This window comes from Glycine max, chromosome 18, assembly GCF_000004515.6.
Source record: "Glycine max cultivar Williams 82 chromosome 18, Glycine_max_v4.0, whole genome shotgun sequence".
Taxonomy (NCBI): domain Eukaryota; kingdom Viridiplantae; phylum Streptophyta; class Magnoliopsida; order Fabales; family Fabaceae; genus Glycine; species Glycine max.
The window spans coordinates 6,707,317-6,725,144 of record NC_038254.2 but is presented as its reverse complement, the minus strand read 5'-3'; the positions used below and the strand labels follow the sequence as shown (position 1 = coordinate 6,725,144).

General features: G+C 30.1%; 1 protein-coding gene and 1 long non-coding RNA gene across 5 annotated transcripts; both read left to right on the top strand.

Moving 5' to 3' along the window:
* The first annotated feature begins 4,214 nt into the window (after nucleotides 1-4,214).
* On the top strand, nucleotides 4,215-9,066 carry LOC100818535 (probable amino acid permease 7). Of its 4 annotated transcripts, XM_014771190.3 has the most exons (9): nucleotides 4,304-4,648; nucleotides 5,064-5,143; nucleotides 5,761-5,880; nucleotides 5,969-6,202; nucleotides 6,326-6,419; nucleotides 6,561-6,775; nucleotides 7,161-7,294; nucleotides 7,403-7,630; nucleotides 8,426-9,066. In XM_014771190.3, exons 3-9 carry the CDS (start codon nucleotides 5,802-5,804, stop codon nucleotides 8,825-8,827), a joined length of 1,386 nt encoding a protein of 461 aa, XP_014626676.1. In that variant the 5' UTR covers nucleotides 4,304-4,648; nucleotides 5,064-5,143; nucleotides 5,761-5,801; the 3' UTR covers nucleotides 8,828-9,066. The 4 variants fall into 4 exon arrangements, with proteins under 4 accessions (XP_003551361.1, XP_014626676.1, XP_006602113.1 ...); XM_003551313.5 differs by lacking the exon at nucleotides 5,064-5,143 and having other exon boundaries at nucleotides 4,215-4,648; XM_006602050.4 differs by lacking the exons at nucleotides 4,304-4,648; nucleotides 5,064-5,143 and adding an exon at nucleotides 5,213-5,440.
* A 4,662-nt stretch (nucleotides 9,067-13,728) lies between these two features.
* Nucleotides 13,729-15,504, top strand: LOC102668958 (uncharacterized). Its single transcript, XR_419361.4, has 3 exons — nucleotides 13,729-14,010; nucleotides 14,761-14,847; nucleotides 15,443-15,504. It is a non-coding gene; the product is annotated as an uncharacterized lncRNA (long non-coding RNA).
* Nucleotides 15,505-17,828: the final 2,324 nt, after the last annotated feature.

The following is a 17,828-nucleotide window of genomic DNA, read 5'->3' as shown; positions in this document are numbered from 1 at the left end:
AAGCCCCTTTTATAACCACTACTCTCATCAAGTACTAGAAACTTCTCCTATTAAACTCAATTACAATTTAACCCTTAATTATTAATTATTTACTTATTAGTTTCTACATAAGTCGCATGCCTTTCACATGAGACATTAATTCTAACAGATGACTCTTCCATTTTGGGCCATATTTTATTTTTCAAAATTTTAAAAGGTTTAAGTTTGGATTCTCCATATCTGCATCAAACCTCAAAATATTGCCCATAAGATGTTAATGAAATCCCATGAAATGGAGGCTTCAAGACAAAAGCATACGGTGAAGTGAAATAAAATAAAATTAAGAGGAAAGTTTTACATTAAAGTAAAATATAAAAGTGTGAAATCTATATCAAATTTTGTAATTTTTCACTCATTTCTTTATTACTTTCACACAATCCAACACTAAGGAATATACAGATAGGTTTTCAATAAACTTTGCCGCTACATCTAAGTTTAACGTAAATCTTTTATCCTCTTGATCATCTCACTCAACTTTTCATTCCCTATCCAAACCCTAGAACTCTAGCTGCACCTGGACAATCTCAAAATCTTTTAGTCAACGTCGAGCCACAATATTAGAATTTCTCATCTGAAATTTGAAAATCCCAAACATGGAGAACATTAAGTCACAACATTGACCCATTGAGTCAAAAACAATGTAAAGATATACATTTTAGCTGAAATTAAAAAGCTATGGTCCATGGTCCATCCCATTATTCTTGTTTCATTCATCTATCTTTCTTCATATACTCCACCCCTTCCTGGCCCTGCACTTCAGCGTGTCTAGTACTACCTTCATTACATCTTCCAAAATGATGGCAGGGATGGCCAGGCACAAGGTGATATACTGGTACTACAACTATAAAATGATTTCGTACACCTCATGACATCAAAGTTAGAGTACAAATCTAGTTGGTGTAACTTAATTTACGTGAAAACTTGTGAAAATAATTTTAAAATTTAATTCTTATAAAATATATTCTTTAAAGGAACGTTAAATTTTAATTGTGGTTAAGTATTTAAGTTTTGAAATGATGATTAGTTACTAACTAATTCAAATGATCGAAACTTATAGAAATACTTTACAATCTCATCATCAAAGAGTTAAAAGTCATAATTAATTAAGGTGGTTAAAAAATATAAAAAAATTCATTAAACTTAAAATAAGAAAATGGTTTACTCATTTTCGTTTTACGAACAATAGAAATATAAGATATTAAACTTCAACCAAACCAAATATTATATATGCTAAATAAAACATTCCTTAGCCAAACAGAATATAATAGCTTACTCTTGCCATGTGAATGTGGAAAAAAAAAATGATGTATCTTGTAACTTGTACGTTACAGTTTAGGCAATATTGCTTCTTCAAGATGACAAAAGAAAAATGTTTTCGACAGTGGCAAAGAATGGTGGAAAAACAAAATGAAGATGTATCTTGTAACTTGTACGTTACAGTTTAGGCAATATTGCTTCTTCAAGATGACAAAAGAAAAATGTTTTCGACAGTGGCAAAATTACATCGTAGATGAGTTTGGTATTTATCTCCGTTGGTATATCATTTTTTTTTATCGGGCGAAAAAGGAATAGATGTTATTTATTATTGATATAAAATTAATAATTTTAACTGTAATAATCATTAAAAAAAGCTTTTATATTTTAATAACATCTTTACATGACTAAATGATAAGATAAAAAAATGTTACACCAATAATCCATTGAAATGAATATTAAAAATAATTCCTGAACTTGTCAGGAAGTCTTTTTTAAGAAAAAGTTGTCGCATAAATTATGAAAATAGTACATGCTTGTAGTCTTAAAATATTGAATAAAAAAGAAATTGAAGAGTTATTTAATAACCTAAAAGTGTATGAATACGAGTGTATATAGATAGATATCACTAGTCTACTAAAGAAGACAAGGATTCAGATAAATTGTAGTCCCCAAATACAACTTGATAATCGCATCTAAACAAAGTGTATGGCTATCATTGTTCATTTCAAATCAAGGGGACACACCAAAATGAGTTGGGTCTAGTGGAATGAGATAATGTTTCATGATGAATCAATGTTTGAATCTATGTTAGAAGTGTTTATATTTAGTATTGAATTGTACTTCCAATAGAATTGCGTATTTTGGAGGAGACTGGAAAAAAAAATCAAGGGGACACATGTGGTGTGAACAACCAAGGTGACTTATTAGGACAATGATCGAAGGGGCAAAGAACTATATGAAAAGATTGGCGTGAATCATCATGACTCAAAAAACAAAGGAGTGACTGCAATTGGCCATTTTATTTTGCAATCTTCGAAAAAGACTCTGCATCTATTTAACCCAACCCACACTCCAAAGACTTCAGAAAGACATTGGGCCCATGAATTATTTGAGTGTCAAAGGTCAATTTTAGCATACTTGTCGACTTAATATAGAAAAGTTCTTAAGTCAAATAAGTCAACGTGGACGAGGCCTGCCCTCTCTGTTCATCTTATTGTATTGTAGGAGTAAGTCAAAAAATTATTGTGATAGCTTTTTGTTGTACGTTTGACCATAGAGTAAAAGTAAAAGAAGCATGTTTCTTAATATATATATATATATATATATATATATATATATATATATATATATATATATATATACTTTTATTATCAATAAGTATAGTTATACTTGTTGGAGACACGTTATGTTAAATTTAAATTGTGTACTCTCATTTCTTGTTTAATAAAATTTTCATAGAATTTGTCAGATAAAAAAAATTGTTGAAAAGAATATTTTCAATATGATAAGAGATAAAGTTAAAAGATGCCCTCTTAAATAATTTTTTAAAAGGGCAACCACACAACACGAGTTTAATTTTTTTTTAAGAAACTTCACAAGAGCCAAATACAAATTTCTATTTTATTTCATGTGGAAAACTGTTTTTTACACGCATGGAATATTCATATTGTTTTAACATTTTTTTATAGGCGATTTGGTCCGTGCACAAGTCTAAATTTTATATTTTTGATAATTTTATTTGAACTAAGTAATCATTATAAGTGACAAAATTATATTTTTAATTATACGATATAGTTATATATTCGGAGTTGAATTTAAAATAACTGATTAAGGTGGAATTCATACACTTGATGGTAATTAATCTATTTTTTATTAAAATTTTAAAGAATGCATAAAAGTTGCAAGATTAAAATGATAAACAAATATCAAGGTTCTCCCTTAAAAAAAAAAAACAAATATCAAGGTTAATTTTTCGATACGCTTCTCTGTACAATAGCAATAAGTTAATAGCAACATCCAAAAGAATAAACACACTACATCAATTCTTAAAAAAAACTATTCCTGCAAATCCTTACAAGTTACAAAATAGCATTGATGCAGATCCTTACAAAATAGCAATTTCTATTGAAAGCGACTATTTCTATTCATTTGCATTTTTCAAGCATCCCTATAAAAAACATGGTCTAAAATTCTTGTAAAATTGCTTGCTTGCTAAAATTAGTCAATTATCATACAAAAAGCCACATTAGGAATTAGGAAGCACCTCACATGCACCACTCCTTCTTCATTACAAAACTTTTTTTCTAGTCCTCAAAATCTTGCCTGACAAAACAGAAAGCAGAAGCTGGACCTCTTGTGAAAGAGCAACTGGACCGCTATGAAAATAGCTTTTGGGGATGACTTTGAAAGTGGGTTGCATTGCTGCAGTGACCACTCAGAAGATAATGTTTGGCATGCCTATACAGTAGCTATAACTGAAATAATTAGTGGTTGAATAAGGATATAACAGTGCAAAGTGAGAGCACAACTTTGACATTAAGAGTTATTAAGTGGCTTCTATTTTCTTCATTTGTTAGTTTTATTTATTTACTATACTGTGTTATGGAATAACAGGTAAAACTACAAAAGTTTTTGAGTTTAATGATAATGCTTATCGTCCAATCATAATTTTTCTTTAATATGATTTTTAAAGTAGTTATCATAAAAATTAATAAATTTATCATACATATGAATAGTGATTAGATGATGAAGTAAAACTTTTCACACTGCTAGTATATAATTCTTTTTCTCAAAGTTTTTTGTCAATAACTGACCAAAAAATCGCATAAATAAATTTGATATTACATTAATCCTAAAATTTAAAATTATTATTGGTAATTTTCACTTATATATTATTTAACTTTCTCATTCTTATGGAATGACTTCTTCACTCACACTTATCTTTCCAACATAATAAAATATTAAGAAGTTTGCAATGTTTTGAAAAGATTTTTCCAAAAATTAACAAAAGGTCCATGTGCCAGGACCAGGACCAACCTGCTTTATAGGCCACAATTTCTGACAAATTTTGCTTCATCTATAGTAGAAAATTTTACAGAAAAATATACAAAACAAGGTGCCAATAATTTCTAGGGCGGTCCAAATTGGCATATAATGAGCTTGCATAGTAGTTAGCCATAGCATAGAGACATGGTCCTAAAGTCTGGCCTGAGATGAATATAAAATGGACTAATCTTCTTCTGGCTTGTTTTCTTCAGAATCATGGGGGTTACACAGAGTTACAAATTGCTGCAAATGGAATAACTTGTTTTCTTCAGTGGCTTCTCTCTACCTCTCACCTGAAATCAACTTGGTAAGACCTTTACTTCTAGAAACTAGTAGTAGCATTCATTACTTGTTAGGATGACCCAAATGATATTCATTATTCCATTCATTCACACTGAGGGAAACTTCAACACTAGATGTGACTCAACTGAATAAAGATGTTGCTTTTACGCCAATGATTCTAAGTCTGCAATGAGAAATCCAAAATTTTGTGTTGTTCCTTGAAGTGAAAGATGCTAGACGTAAGTGGCCTAAAGTATGATAGAGAAGTTGAATGAACTTCCATTACAGCATAGGATAAATTTGATTTATGGGTATGATCTGAAACCATTGGTGTGCTTTCTATTCAAAAGTCAGAAAACATGGTTTTCAACTTTTCATCACCACTTGGTATTTTGATGAAAACCTAACAACACTCTCCACTTGACTCTTCTGGTCCACAGATTCTGAATCTCTTTTGCTGTTTAGATCACAAAAGTTAGATTGAAAGGAGTAAAAAAAAGAGTGCATAAAAAAGTCCGTGGTGAGTATGACTGCTGCTGATTCCTCAATTATTTGGATGGTTTAAAAAGCACTGTACATAATAGGTTACCTTCCCAAAAGCCTTACAAAGTTATATAATAATTATCTCATAATCACACCTCATGAAGCTTCAAAGAAGCTACGTAAGCTAGCTTTGGCATCTTTACCACTTTTTCCTCCAAGCCTATAATTATATTCAACCCAATTTGCACTGGACCAAGGGTACAAAGACATTTTCCTGATCTTCTGCTGTGCCTAGAAAGCAGGTAGTGTAATTTGTTTTACACAAGCTAGTTAGGTAAGACATGTCTTACCAAAAGTTTGAGTCTAATTTTACATCATTGAGTTACTCTACTTACACCCACAAACTTACAAAACACAAGCCATACAGGCGCGTGTTCATTAGCAGAATTCAGATTAGTTTAAACCATTTCAGCAACTTATCATGTGCTTCTCTTTCATGCAATTAGCTTTAGTAGATTTGGCTAATCACATCACATGCAGGGAAAATTTATGTAGTTCCCCAACATATATATATTAAGTTCGATTTCAAGTAGATGCAGCATAGTTTGTCTTTAGTTTTATTAGCTTAAGCCTTTCTATGGGATTAACATGCAGTAATCTTCATGAGCTTGCATTGAATTGATACTTTGATAAAGATGGATGGGAAAAAATCTCTACAAATAACTAGAAGTGGTACTGGTGCTTATGATGATGATGGACATGCCAAAAGGACTGGTAAAGTTCTCTAGGACCATAAAATATCCATGTTGATGTATATTTGCATTTGAATCCAGAATTTTAGTCCTTCCATGAATTCTGCCAGGGAATTTGCAGAGTGCTGTAGCTCATATCATTACTGCTGTTATTGGTTCTGGTGTTCTCTCTCTTGCATGGAGCACTTCTCAGTTAGGATGGATTGGAGGGCCAGTTGCATTGCTTTGTTGTGCAATTGTTACCTATATTTCTTCATTCCTCCTGTCTGATTGCTACAGAACTCCTGATCCTGTCACTGGGAAAAGAAACTACTCTTACATGGATGCTGTTAGAGTTTATCTTGGTAGCAACACATTGAACTCTTTCTCATGTGCTTCTACAATCATTTTAGCTAAACATAGATATACTTTAAATGAACTACAATAATAATAACTGTAATGTCTAATTATATTTATTGTTAGTTCAGGTTATAAAAGGACATGTGTAGCTGGCTTCCTTCAATTTTTGACTTTGTATGGTACTAGTATTGCTTATGTACTAACCACAGCAACTAGTCTGAGGTACTTTCCTCATGAAATGAGAATACCACCTTTGCCTTTTCTTTTGCTTTTTATGTGAAAATAGAGAAACTGGCTTATTGATGTATTTTGGTTGTTGTTGGGGCCATATAAGCTAATGAAGCATGCTTATTCATTTTACAGTGCAATTCTGAGATCAAATTGTTATCACAAGAAAGGGCATGAAGCTCCTTGTAAATATGGTGGCAATCTGTATATGGCACTGTTTGGACTTGTTCAGATTGTAATGTCATTCATACCGGATCTCCATAACATGGCATGGGTTTCAGTTGTTGCAGCACTTATGTCCTTTACATACTCATTCATTGGACTAGGACTTGGCATAGCAACGGTCATAAGTAAGGCTCATCTTCAATCAATTGTTTTCAATTTAATATTCTTATTTTATTCAAAGTAGTTTTTTTAATTTCAAGCCTTCTGAATTCTCATATGGCAAAACTTAAGTACAGTTCTTTAAGTGTTGTTAGTGTTCTCTAATCAAAATTGGAATTTCACCTCAATAATTTACATAATCCTTTAATTGATATCTTTATTGCACGGATTACCAAGGAGAAATTTCGATTCTAATTGAAGAACAACAATAACAACACCTAAGAAATTGTTATTAAGTTTTGTCCTTATGATAATTAAAGCAACACCGTGAAGAAAGAAAAATATTAGCATTCTAAAATCCATATCATGCTACTACTACATTGGTTCTTAGGACTTGGGTTGCACTTGCAGAAAATGGAAGAATTATGGGAAGCTTGACAGGAATACCAACTGATAAAATTGCTGACAAATTTTGGTTAGTCTTCCAAGCACTTGGTGACATTGCCTTTGCCTATCCATACTCCATTCTCCTTCTTGAGATCCAGGTACCTTAACATTTCATGCATTTCCAAATTGGGTGGGTAGAGGGTGACATAAGACAAACAGAAAATAATTTATAGCTGAAACAAGGTACTGAATTTTGTTGAACAAAGGACACTCTAGAGTCTCCTCCACCAGAAAATCAAACCATGAAAAAGGCCTCCATGGTTGCAATCTTCATTACAACATTCTTCTACCTGTGCTGTGGATGCTTTGGATATGCAGCTTTTGGAAATGATACACCAGGAAACCTCTTGACAGGGTTTGGCTTTTTTGAGCCTTTCTGGCTCATTGACCTTGCTAATGCTTGCATCATTCTTCACTTGGTGGGAGGATATCAGGTACTACTAATGTTACATATCAAAAGTAACTTCAAAAAAGATTACACATGAGATGATCTTTCTGTGTTTGCCTAATGCTAAAAATACATTAGTATTCTTAAGAAAATCACAATTCCAACAGTGCAAGAGAAACACTAAATAAATAACATCAGAAGAGACACAGTTGGGAAAAAGTTATACTGTTGTTTGACACCAACATGTGGTTTTTTTACAAAATTCACGCTCTGCTATGCTTCTTAATTGTAGTGTGTATCAAACTTTTTTTGGATTTGATTTAATTTTAATCAATCACTAAATTGCCCTTTTTGCCTTGTCTGTTAGTATTTGACCTATTCTGGGTGAAGATGCTAAAGTAAATTATGAATATAAAATCAATTTTTTTGGAGACATGGAATATTTGTAATAAATTCAAGCTCCATTTTTTACAGTAAGTTTCAAGAATAAAAAATTGATCTCTAAATTGTACTCTGTTTAAATCAAACTATTTATAACATTTAATCATTCCAACCCTGATTTAACTCCTTTTTAAAGGTAAAAAATATATAAAATAAGAAATAAAGAAATATCCACCATTTATTTAAAGCAAACTAAGCTTACAAAATACTTTAATTCTAATAAAGGATAAATACACTTTTATTTTCTTACTTTACTCAATTTCTAATTTTAAAAATTGAAATCCTTCCAAATACAACTATATTGAAAATGATTTGGTATCAACATTTATTCTTTCATTGCCTTTACATGCTACCTAACTAATCATGCATGTTTGTGATTCATCTGTGTTCTTCTCCTCAGATTTACAGTCAACCAATATACAGTACTGTTGATAGATGGGCTTCAAGAAAATTCCCCAACAGTGGCTTTGTGAATAATTTCTACAAAGTGAAACTGCCTTTGCTTCCAGGTTTTCAGCTAAATCTTTTCAGGTTCTGTTTTAGAACAACCTATGTGATCTCAACCACTGGTCTTGCAATCTTTTTTCCTTACTTCAACCAAATCCTAGGAGTGTTAGGAGCCATAAACTTCTGGCCATTGGCTATATACTTCCCAGTAGAGATGTACTTTGTACAGAACAAAATTGCAGCTTGGAGTAGCAAATGGATTGTTCTTAGAACATTCAGCTTTGCTTGCTTTCTTGTCACTGGAATGGGCTTGGTTGGCTCACTTGAAGGAATAGTAAGTGCCAAATTAAAGTAGCTGAAAGATTTATGCCACTCCCCTTAGTAATGCTTACTATATTTGAGTTTGTAGCTAGATTGATGGTTGTATAATGTTTCATGTAAAAAAGTTTAAAGTTGATGCTAAGATTGTTGAGAGTTAGATAGGGAGTAAGCAATTGTGGGGGATTTCTGAAAGTGAATAAAGTGGTACTGTAGTCTTTGGAATAATACAAGTTTTGTTTTATGCAGAACTCACCTCAAAGGAGAGAGTTCAAACGAATTTGTAGTTTGATATTGATGTTATTGTGCTGTATCATCAAGTATATTATAATATATATATATATATATATATATATATATATATATATATATATATATAATTTTAAATTAATGATTATTAACCCACTGCTTTATTTTCTAAAAAGTAAATAGTATGAATAATTTTTACACTCTTATCCAATAAAAAATTTATTTGTATGATAATTTTGTTAATTTTTAATAATTTTTTTAAAAAGATATACTTAACATCATGATTTTTTTATTAGTTGACAATATAAAACTTATTACACTAAAAATTAAACATGTAATTTACACAAAAATAACTTGTACCCTACGGTATTCCCATCCCTATGGTAAATTAACTTTTCAAATTACTTAAAATTTAATCATTTTAAATAAATAAACCTACACAAAAATCTTAGTCTAATTTGCTTTCTAAAATTTTTTAATTTAACCTAACTGTAGGTAATCAGAATGGACCTGTCATACTCAGTCCGATCTAAAGTTAATTTGAATGATTTTGAATTTTAAAAATTAAACATGATGTATTTTGAGGACGGATTCAGATTAAATTTAAGATTGTCCCAATCCGATCTAATTGTCTTATATGTATTTTTTTTAAAAAAAGTCTAAGTTTTTTTAAACAAATATTTATCACTTTTTTATTTAATAGATAATATAACATATATCTTAATTTAAAATTTATTTTTCTTTCATTCTCTAATTTAAGTACACAAAATGTTAAAATTGGTATATTATGATATTAGGTTGGGTCAACATGATTTCATCCTTAATTTATCAAGTTTTGATTAGATTGAATTTGGGTTTAAGTAAATGACCCGAATAAATATTTGGCAAAAATAAATTGGTTCCAACCCGTCTCATTCTCACGCCAAGCCTAAGGTGAGAGACGCAAGTTTGACTTATTCCTTCCTCAACTAGCAAAAGCAATGACTAATGACACTTTTGAAGAAAAAAAAATTAAAAATTCAACGAGATTTGAAATTGAAAAAAGAAAACATACGTTGAATCAAAAGAATAAAAACCGTATTTTCTGTAATAGAGATTATTAGTAAGATTAAGTTTCTTATGTATAGATAAACGCACTTGTTGCATTTATTATTGTATCATTTTAGGTTTAATATAATTTACATTTTTTCCAAAAAAAAGAATAAAAACCGTAAAGTCAAGTAAATCTAGTCTAGCAATTAAAAACATGATTCGACTGAAGAAAAGCAGCACTAATACGGAATTTTTCTTTTGATCCGTGAGATTAAAAAACAAATAACAGAAATTTTATACATAATAACTTACGTACTCTACGTAAACATCTTGATTAGACTCCCTCACTAATGAATGTTATTCATTCTTAGGGGTGATTACGGTGCGGTCTGGGAGATTTTTTTTTAAAAATTATGTCCGAATCAAGCAATAAATTAATATACGATTTGGTCCGGTTTGAATTTTTTAAAAAATAAAATCCAAATCAAATCAATCTATGCGTTTTTTGTTTTTTTTTTAAATTTAATTTTTTTTATAATCATAATAAAAATTAACATGTTGTAGATCTAAATATTCCTTAAGAAAATAAAGTATAAAAACATAAAATAGTCAAATAATTTAAGTAATTAATAAAAATACGCTACAACAATAAATCAAGTAAAATATAAAAACATAAAACAGTCAATAGCTTCAAATAATTCATAAAAACCTGCTACAACAATAATTCAAGTAAAACATAAAAACATATGAATAATGATTCTAATCTTTCAATTCTTCATCTTTAGTCTCCAATAATTGCATGTCAAACAATCCAATCCTTCATTCTTTATTATGGAGAAATTAAAACAGTCAAAGAATTAATATTTTTTTAATACTTAATCGGTACTCATTACTATTATCTTTGAATTAAAAATATAAAGGAGATGGGTAATCCAAATTCAAATCCAAAATCATTCATGCTTCCTAGAATAACTCAGACTAGAACAACAAATCATGTCATATAAACATCTTTAAATACTAATCAAACATAAATTTTTGCAAATCTCCCCTACAATAATTTTTTCCAGAAAATCTCCCCTAACCAGCAACATATATATAGTTATATACTACATGACACAATCAATCCTTATTAAGTTGATTAGTAATCTTATCATCAAGATCAAAAACAACAATCCAGTTATCCAAATCCAAGAAAAAGATCATATTTCAGCATCTTCCACCATTCAATTGCAAAACCAAGACAACCCATGAACACCAAATTGAATCCTTAATCACACTTATATCAAAAAGGAGAATAATTAATGACAAAGTGTGACCTTTCTTGACTAGTATCCCAGATTTGAATTATCTCTAATCAGATTCAACATCTAAATTATCTTCGGTCAATTGTGGGATTGGTTCCATTTCTAAAAATATATAAAAAAATTTAATTAGTATGAATGAAAAATTACACAAAAAAGAATAAACAACTAGAAGAGTTTAAAATAAAACTTAGTGGGAAACATCAAAACCAGCATTCAATACAGTTTCAAATTAATCCTCTACACAGTTTCAAATCATTATAGCTCACTCTATGGAAGAGGGGATACCGTTGGTGGTGTGGGTGCGCTGCTAGTGGAGATTGAGGAATGAAATTGCAGAGGGTGTGTCACTAGTGCAAAACGAAGGCGCTAGTGCAGAACAGAGGCGCGCTGGTGTAGCGCTGGTGTAGTAGACTGTGTGGAGGCACGTTGTTCGGTAGGAAGCACTACTACAAAAAGTAGTTTTAACATCGGCTTATTAACATCGGTTTTATACAAAATCGATGTTAAGTTAAACGCAGTGGCATATTTGTAAATAAAGTATCCTTCTTAACATCGGTTTTCCAAAAAACCGATGTTAATGCATACACGTTAACATCGGTTTTTCAAAAACCGATGTTAACGTATAATATGTTAACATCGGTTTTCCAAAAAACCGATGTTAATGCATATACGTTAACATCGGTTTTTAAAAAACCGATGTTAAACTTTTTTTTTAATTATTTATATATTTTTAAAAAAATCATATATTGTGTTATTAATTATATTTTAATTAAAAAAATAGAATAATTAAGAAACAATTATAAATTCAAAAGGTAAACATTTAAAAATTAAACTACATTTTTAAAATGAATTTCGTAATTTTAATCTTATTATTATTTAATCAACAAAATTTGACCAGACTTCGTCATATTTTTTATCATTTGACTAAGCAAAGTTATTTATAAAAAATTCTAAAAATTAATTTAAGATATGATTCTTGCATAATACTAAATACATGTCGTTAAGAAGATGCATATTTTAAAAAATGTGATTATATCCCATGAAAATTAATCAACATTATAATGATTTGCTCAAAAAGATCCAAATTTTTAAAATTATATTGAGCTTTATAGAGTCAAAAACTTTAATTATGATGATTATTTAAAATAGAAAAAATTTACAATTTATTATATAAAAAATAATTGTTAATAATTAAAATGCACTATGCCTTGTATTTAAGGATTTTTTTAAAAATAATCTTATATTTTTAAGAACAGAGGAGGAAGTATATCATATTAGTATTTTTTTTTTTGGAATTATTATTTTGCATTTTTTTCTATGAAAATTAATTTAATTAAAAAAATGTGTATATTGTGTTATTTATATAGTATTATTATTTGAATATACGGCATATATCCCTTTCACGCGCGTCTTTACAAAAAGTCTTCAATTATATTACAACTTATAAGTAGTCCTTTTCAATTTAAATAGGGTTATCTTAATAACAAATAATAGAATTATCCTGGATGATAGATATTTGGGATTTATAATAATGTTTCTGCTCTTAAAATAGAATTATCTCGAGTAACAGGTTTGAATATAACTATCTCGAATGATAAATATTTGTGGCTTATAACAATTTTTTTCTTAAATTAAATAGTTACAAGCTCAAAAGAAACAGAAATTTATGTAGGTTAGATATGGGTACGGAAGTACTTGCGGTCAATTTATTTATTTTCATATCAAAATTATGTGAATTATTATTTGTATTGCTGTTGCTATCTTTCTTGGATATAAATCTTTAATCTTATTATTTCTGTGAGATTTAAAGTCTCTTTAATAATTTGTTGAGCTTTGCATATACAAAATCTTGTTTGGGAAAAAAATAATAAAAACATATTTTTGTTGTAAATAAATACAACATATTAGTAAATATCCCTCATTCTTGTAAGTGTGATTTTCTTACTGCAGGGGCCACCCTAATAGTGAGAAGCTCCGTTCAAATTAGATCTAGAAACTTTTACTTTAAATTAAACTAAATAATTATATACAAATATTCAGTTTTATACACGGGATGGAAACATATATATAACAAATTAAAACTTGTAGTTTTATAATCGTACAAATTATTATAAATTACCAAACCATATAAAACATCTATAGAACTTGAAATTGTTTTATGGTAAACAAGAGATTACTAAGCGAACACACAAATACAAAAGAAAATAATAAATCACAGATAATCACAGATAGGAAAAAAATGAACTTTTGGCTGGGTCATATTTACTATTTATTATTTTCTTTTATATGTTTCGTACTTTTGGCTGGGTCATATTTACTATATTATAAAAAAGTAAGCAGACTTGAGAAAAAACGTAATCGCGATATGGTGGTGGTGTATCTAATTCTAAACGTAATCCTTTCCAAACCCAAGACCCACTGGCCCACCTTCTTCTGCACGCAAAGCAAAAACCTAGCCAGCCACTTTCATCACTCTCAAACCATAAATTCCAAGTAGACGCTGCGAATCACGTTTTGTTCGAGCTTCCTCCATTCTCAATTTTCAGAATCGATTTCGAAGAGCTGCTTCGTCTTTGCTCCACCAAAATTCTTCACCGTTGTAGTTGTACTCAGCCACTCGGAGACACCGCTAATCGTTAATAATCCTTATTTTGTTTTTAATTTTAATTTTTTGTAATTTTCTCTGTCATTTTGCATCGAACACTTTTTTCTTAATATGTTTATCTTGTGTATTGGTATTTGAGTCAAGATGAGTGCTCTAAGAGTATTGTTCTACTGTTAGGGCAAAGTATGCCTCCGATTTGGGGTTTAGAATCTCTATGAAGAAGCGTTGGTGACGTCGATATTATTGATTATGCAATATGTCTTTAATATTGTAGGTTTATAACCCAAAGATAAGAAAAATCCTTGATAATGCAATTATAATCCCAATCTAATATAAAACTTTAGATAAATATAAAGTCCCTGTAGCATTCTTTTCCATTTTGCGCTACCTACATTGACAGTGGTAGAATTTGCTCTATGCATTTCGTTACTATATCAACGATTGCCGCTTTTTATAATTTAATTTTACAATCTAGAACCTTGTTATATTTTTCTTGTGAACAAGAGAAAATGCTCTAACTTGAACTGCAAATGTTTTGTTGATTCACTCTCTTCGATGCTAGGTTGGCTTGTAAGCTATTTTTGTGTTAAATTTGGTATACGATCACTGTTTATATTTATACCAAATCCTTTGCAGATTGTATTTGTAGGACATATAGTCTAAACTGAAAAATATGCCAAAGTTTTATTTTGAATCACCAATGGTCATGCCAAGTAGAGCAATGCTAATTCATTTGACAGTCTTCTAATTATGCATTTATTTTAATCTTGATCCTTCCAGGCATGGGTCACACTTGGCAGAGCACAACTTAATTTTGGTGAGCCTGATAATGCTATTGAAAGCTTTGACCGTGCTTTAGCTCTCAAGGTTAGTCTATGTTAAAATAATGAATGTTTTAATAAGTTGACTAACTTACAGCAGAACAATGTGTTAAAACTCTCAAGGTCATCTCATAATGTACTGTCCCCTTGAAAGGAAACAATGTTCCTGGATACTTTGTTCAACTCAGAATTCTTAGGCGGCTTAGAATTAGAGCATTGTAATCCAGAAATTTGAGTGGCAAAGCTAAAGAGCTTTTATCACGGATAGGTTAATTACCTGTTAGCCATTAACTTTGGAAAAGACATCTTTAGAGTCAACTAATTATTTTTAATGTAAACAAGATTCATTTATTTTATTTAGATGTATCTAATTTAATTGAAATTGTATTGTCATCTCAACCAACTAAAATTTAAAAATAAATTCGACAATATTTTAGAATAGATCATGTATTTTTTATTAGAATCAATTTTGCTAGAGTCAAATAGGATATTATAAGCTGAAAAACTCTTTATATGAGATATTTAATATAATCGCATATTTAGTACTCTTTATTAGAATAAATTGTTTTCATATCTTCTGAGCGCTTGTTATACTTAATCTTACTCTTTTTTTTTATCATACACAAAATTGTCTTATGTAGGTGTTCATTCAGTTATTTATTTGATTCTTGCTTTCATTTTGGATCGTGCTGCTCATCATCACAGGTACAAATGTTTGTTACCAATGAATATTTTTATTACGTGTTCACTGCCATTAATGACAATTGATATATGCTATATAAATTGTGTTCATGATGAGTGAACCTTAGATTCCCGTTTGAGATTGGATGCAATGATTCTTGCGGATAGTTTGCATTAATCATTGTATTTAATCTTGAATTGTCCGTTTGGACAGTTTGGGGAGACTGATATTTTTATGGTAGATTCATGTGTTAAGGTTAAAATTATTTTGTTTAATTTGATGAAATTTCGGTAATGCATTTCTAGTTGTTCTCTGGGTGCATACTTGATTATCGGAAAATTAATTTCACCGATTTCATGTTGTGTACTTGGAGACCAATGCGAAATGCTGCCAAAATTTTGTCAAATTTAACAAAATAGAATTAACCCTGATGTATGAAGCTACCATAAAAGACGGTCTTCCCAAATGGGATAGGGCCACACCTATAATAAAAAAGTGAGATTTTCATGCATCGAATAACTTTGAGAGTATGACCGAGTTATTACTTAGATGGATCGAAGTTGGATGAATGAAAGTCGCATCAGCCCAGAATATGAGGAAGGCGTCGAGCAATTCTTACAATTTGCTTCAGAAAGAGGTCAACCGGATGAAGATGGAAAATATTATTGTCCTTGCATCAATTGTTTGAATGAAAGACGACAAATACTGGATGACATACGAGAGCATCTGTTGTGTGATGGAATTAAGAGGAATTATACGACGTGGATATGGCATGGTGAAATGACAGACATGCAGAGTGGGCAACAATCCGAACCGTTTGATGTAGAAATGGGAGATCGCTTGGAGGATATGATTCGTGACCTTGGACAAGAGTCTTTTCAGCAAGCACATGCCCCTATGTATGATACATTACAAACTGATTCAAAGAAACCTTTGTATCCGGGGTGCAAGAATTCGTTGACGCTGTTGTCGGCAGTTTTAAGTCTGGTTAATATCAAAGCCAGATATGGGTGGAGTGACAAAAACTTTAGTTCACTGCTTCAAGTAGTGCACGACATGCTTCCAGAGGAAAACACATTGCCTAAAAGTTACTATCAAGCAAAGAAAATATTGTGTCCCATGGGTATGGAGTATCAGAAGATTCATGTTTGCCCGAATGATTGCATATTATACAGACATCAATTTCAAGAAATGTACAATAAGAATCTATGTTTGTATTCAATAGTGCTTTGAAAGGACTTGACGATACTCAACAAAGTAAATCCAAGACTCCTGCTAGGTGGATTGTTGTTAAAGTAAGTTATTTAAACAATATGTTTTCACTTATATTTTAATATTGTGTAGACTAATTTGTACTGAACGTTGCATATCTAAATTTCATAATGTATTTAGTGTAATAGACAAAAAGGAAGCACTGAGTGTGAGTATTACGTCATGCATTGGATGTCAACTATAATCTTAGGAAATTTCCAGAATAATTGGGAAATGGTAATTTTTAATTCACCAAATTTCATATTATTATGATTGCTAATATATTATTAACTTATGTTTTATTATATCATGCAGTATTTCACTGATCCTAGACCATTGGAACCAGAAAGATTGAAGGCACTTCGCAACCAGTGGGCAAAGTACTATTTGAAAGTGAAAAATGAAACTTAGGATGTTTAGACAATCTTGTAATTGTAGTTTATATTTACTTAATTTACAATTCATGTCTCAACATTAAATATGTTTTAAATTCATAGTAATTAGTAAATTTCTTATTGAATTTTCTGGTAAAAACTGTTTCAAAACAGAATGAAAATTATATGTTGTGTGGTCTGATTTTAAAATTTGCAGGTTATTTTTGGGATTTATTGAAAAAACAGACATCATGTTAAAAATAAATTTCTAAAACAACATCGGTTTTTAAAAAAACTGATGTGAAATGTTACTTACAACATCAGTTTTTTTAAAAACTGATGTTAAATGTCACTTACCTCAACATTTTTTAACATCGGTTTTTAAAAAAACTGATGTTGTAAGTAACATTTCACATCAGTTTTTTTAAAAACCGATGTGAAATGTCACCTACAACATCAGTTTTTTAAAAACCGATGTCAAATATCACATTTAACATCGGTTATTTTAAAAACCGATGTTACATGTCACTAACAACATCAGTTTTTTAAAAATCGATGTTGATTTATAGATTTATAACTTTTTTTTCTTCATAATTCATATCATATAACATCGCCTATTTAAATAACCGATGTTAAATATCACTTACAACATCAGTTTTTAAAAAACCGATGTTAAATGTCACTTACAACATCAGTTTTTTAAAAAACCGATGTTAAATG

Excerpts from the sequence above, each read along its gene's own strand:
- LOC100818535 (XM_003551313.5), top strand. The coding sequence starts at position 5,802 with ATGGATGGGAAAAAATCTCTACAAATAACTAGAAGTGGTACTGGTGCT. Across the intron at positions 6,420-6,560 it reads ACCACAGCAACTAGTCTGAG|TGCAATTCTGAGATCAAATT; the intron begins GTACTTTCCTCA and ends TTCATTTTACAG. Across the intron at positions 7,631-8,425 it reads ACTTGGTGGGAGGATATCAG|ATTTACAGTCAACCAATATA; the intron begins GTACTACTAATG and ends TCTTCTCCTCAG.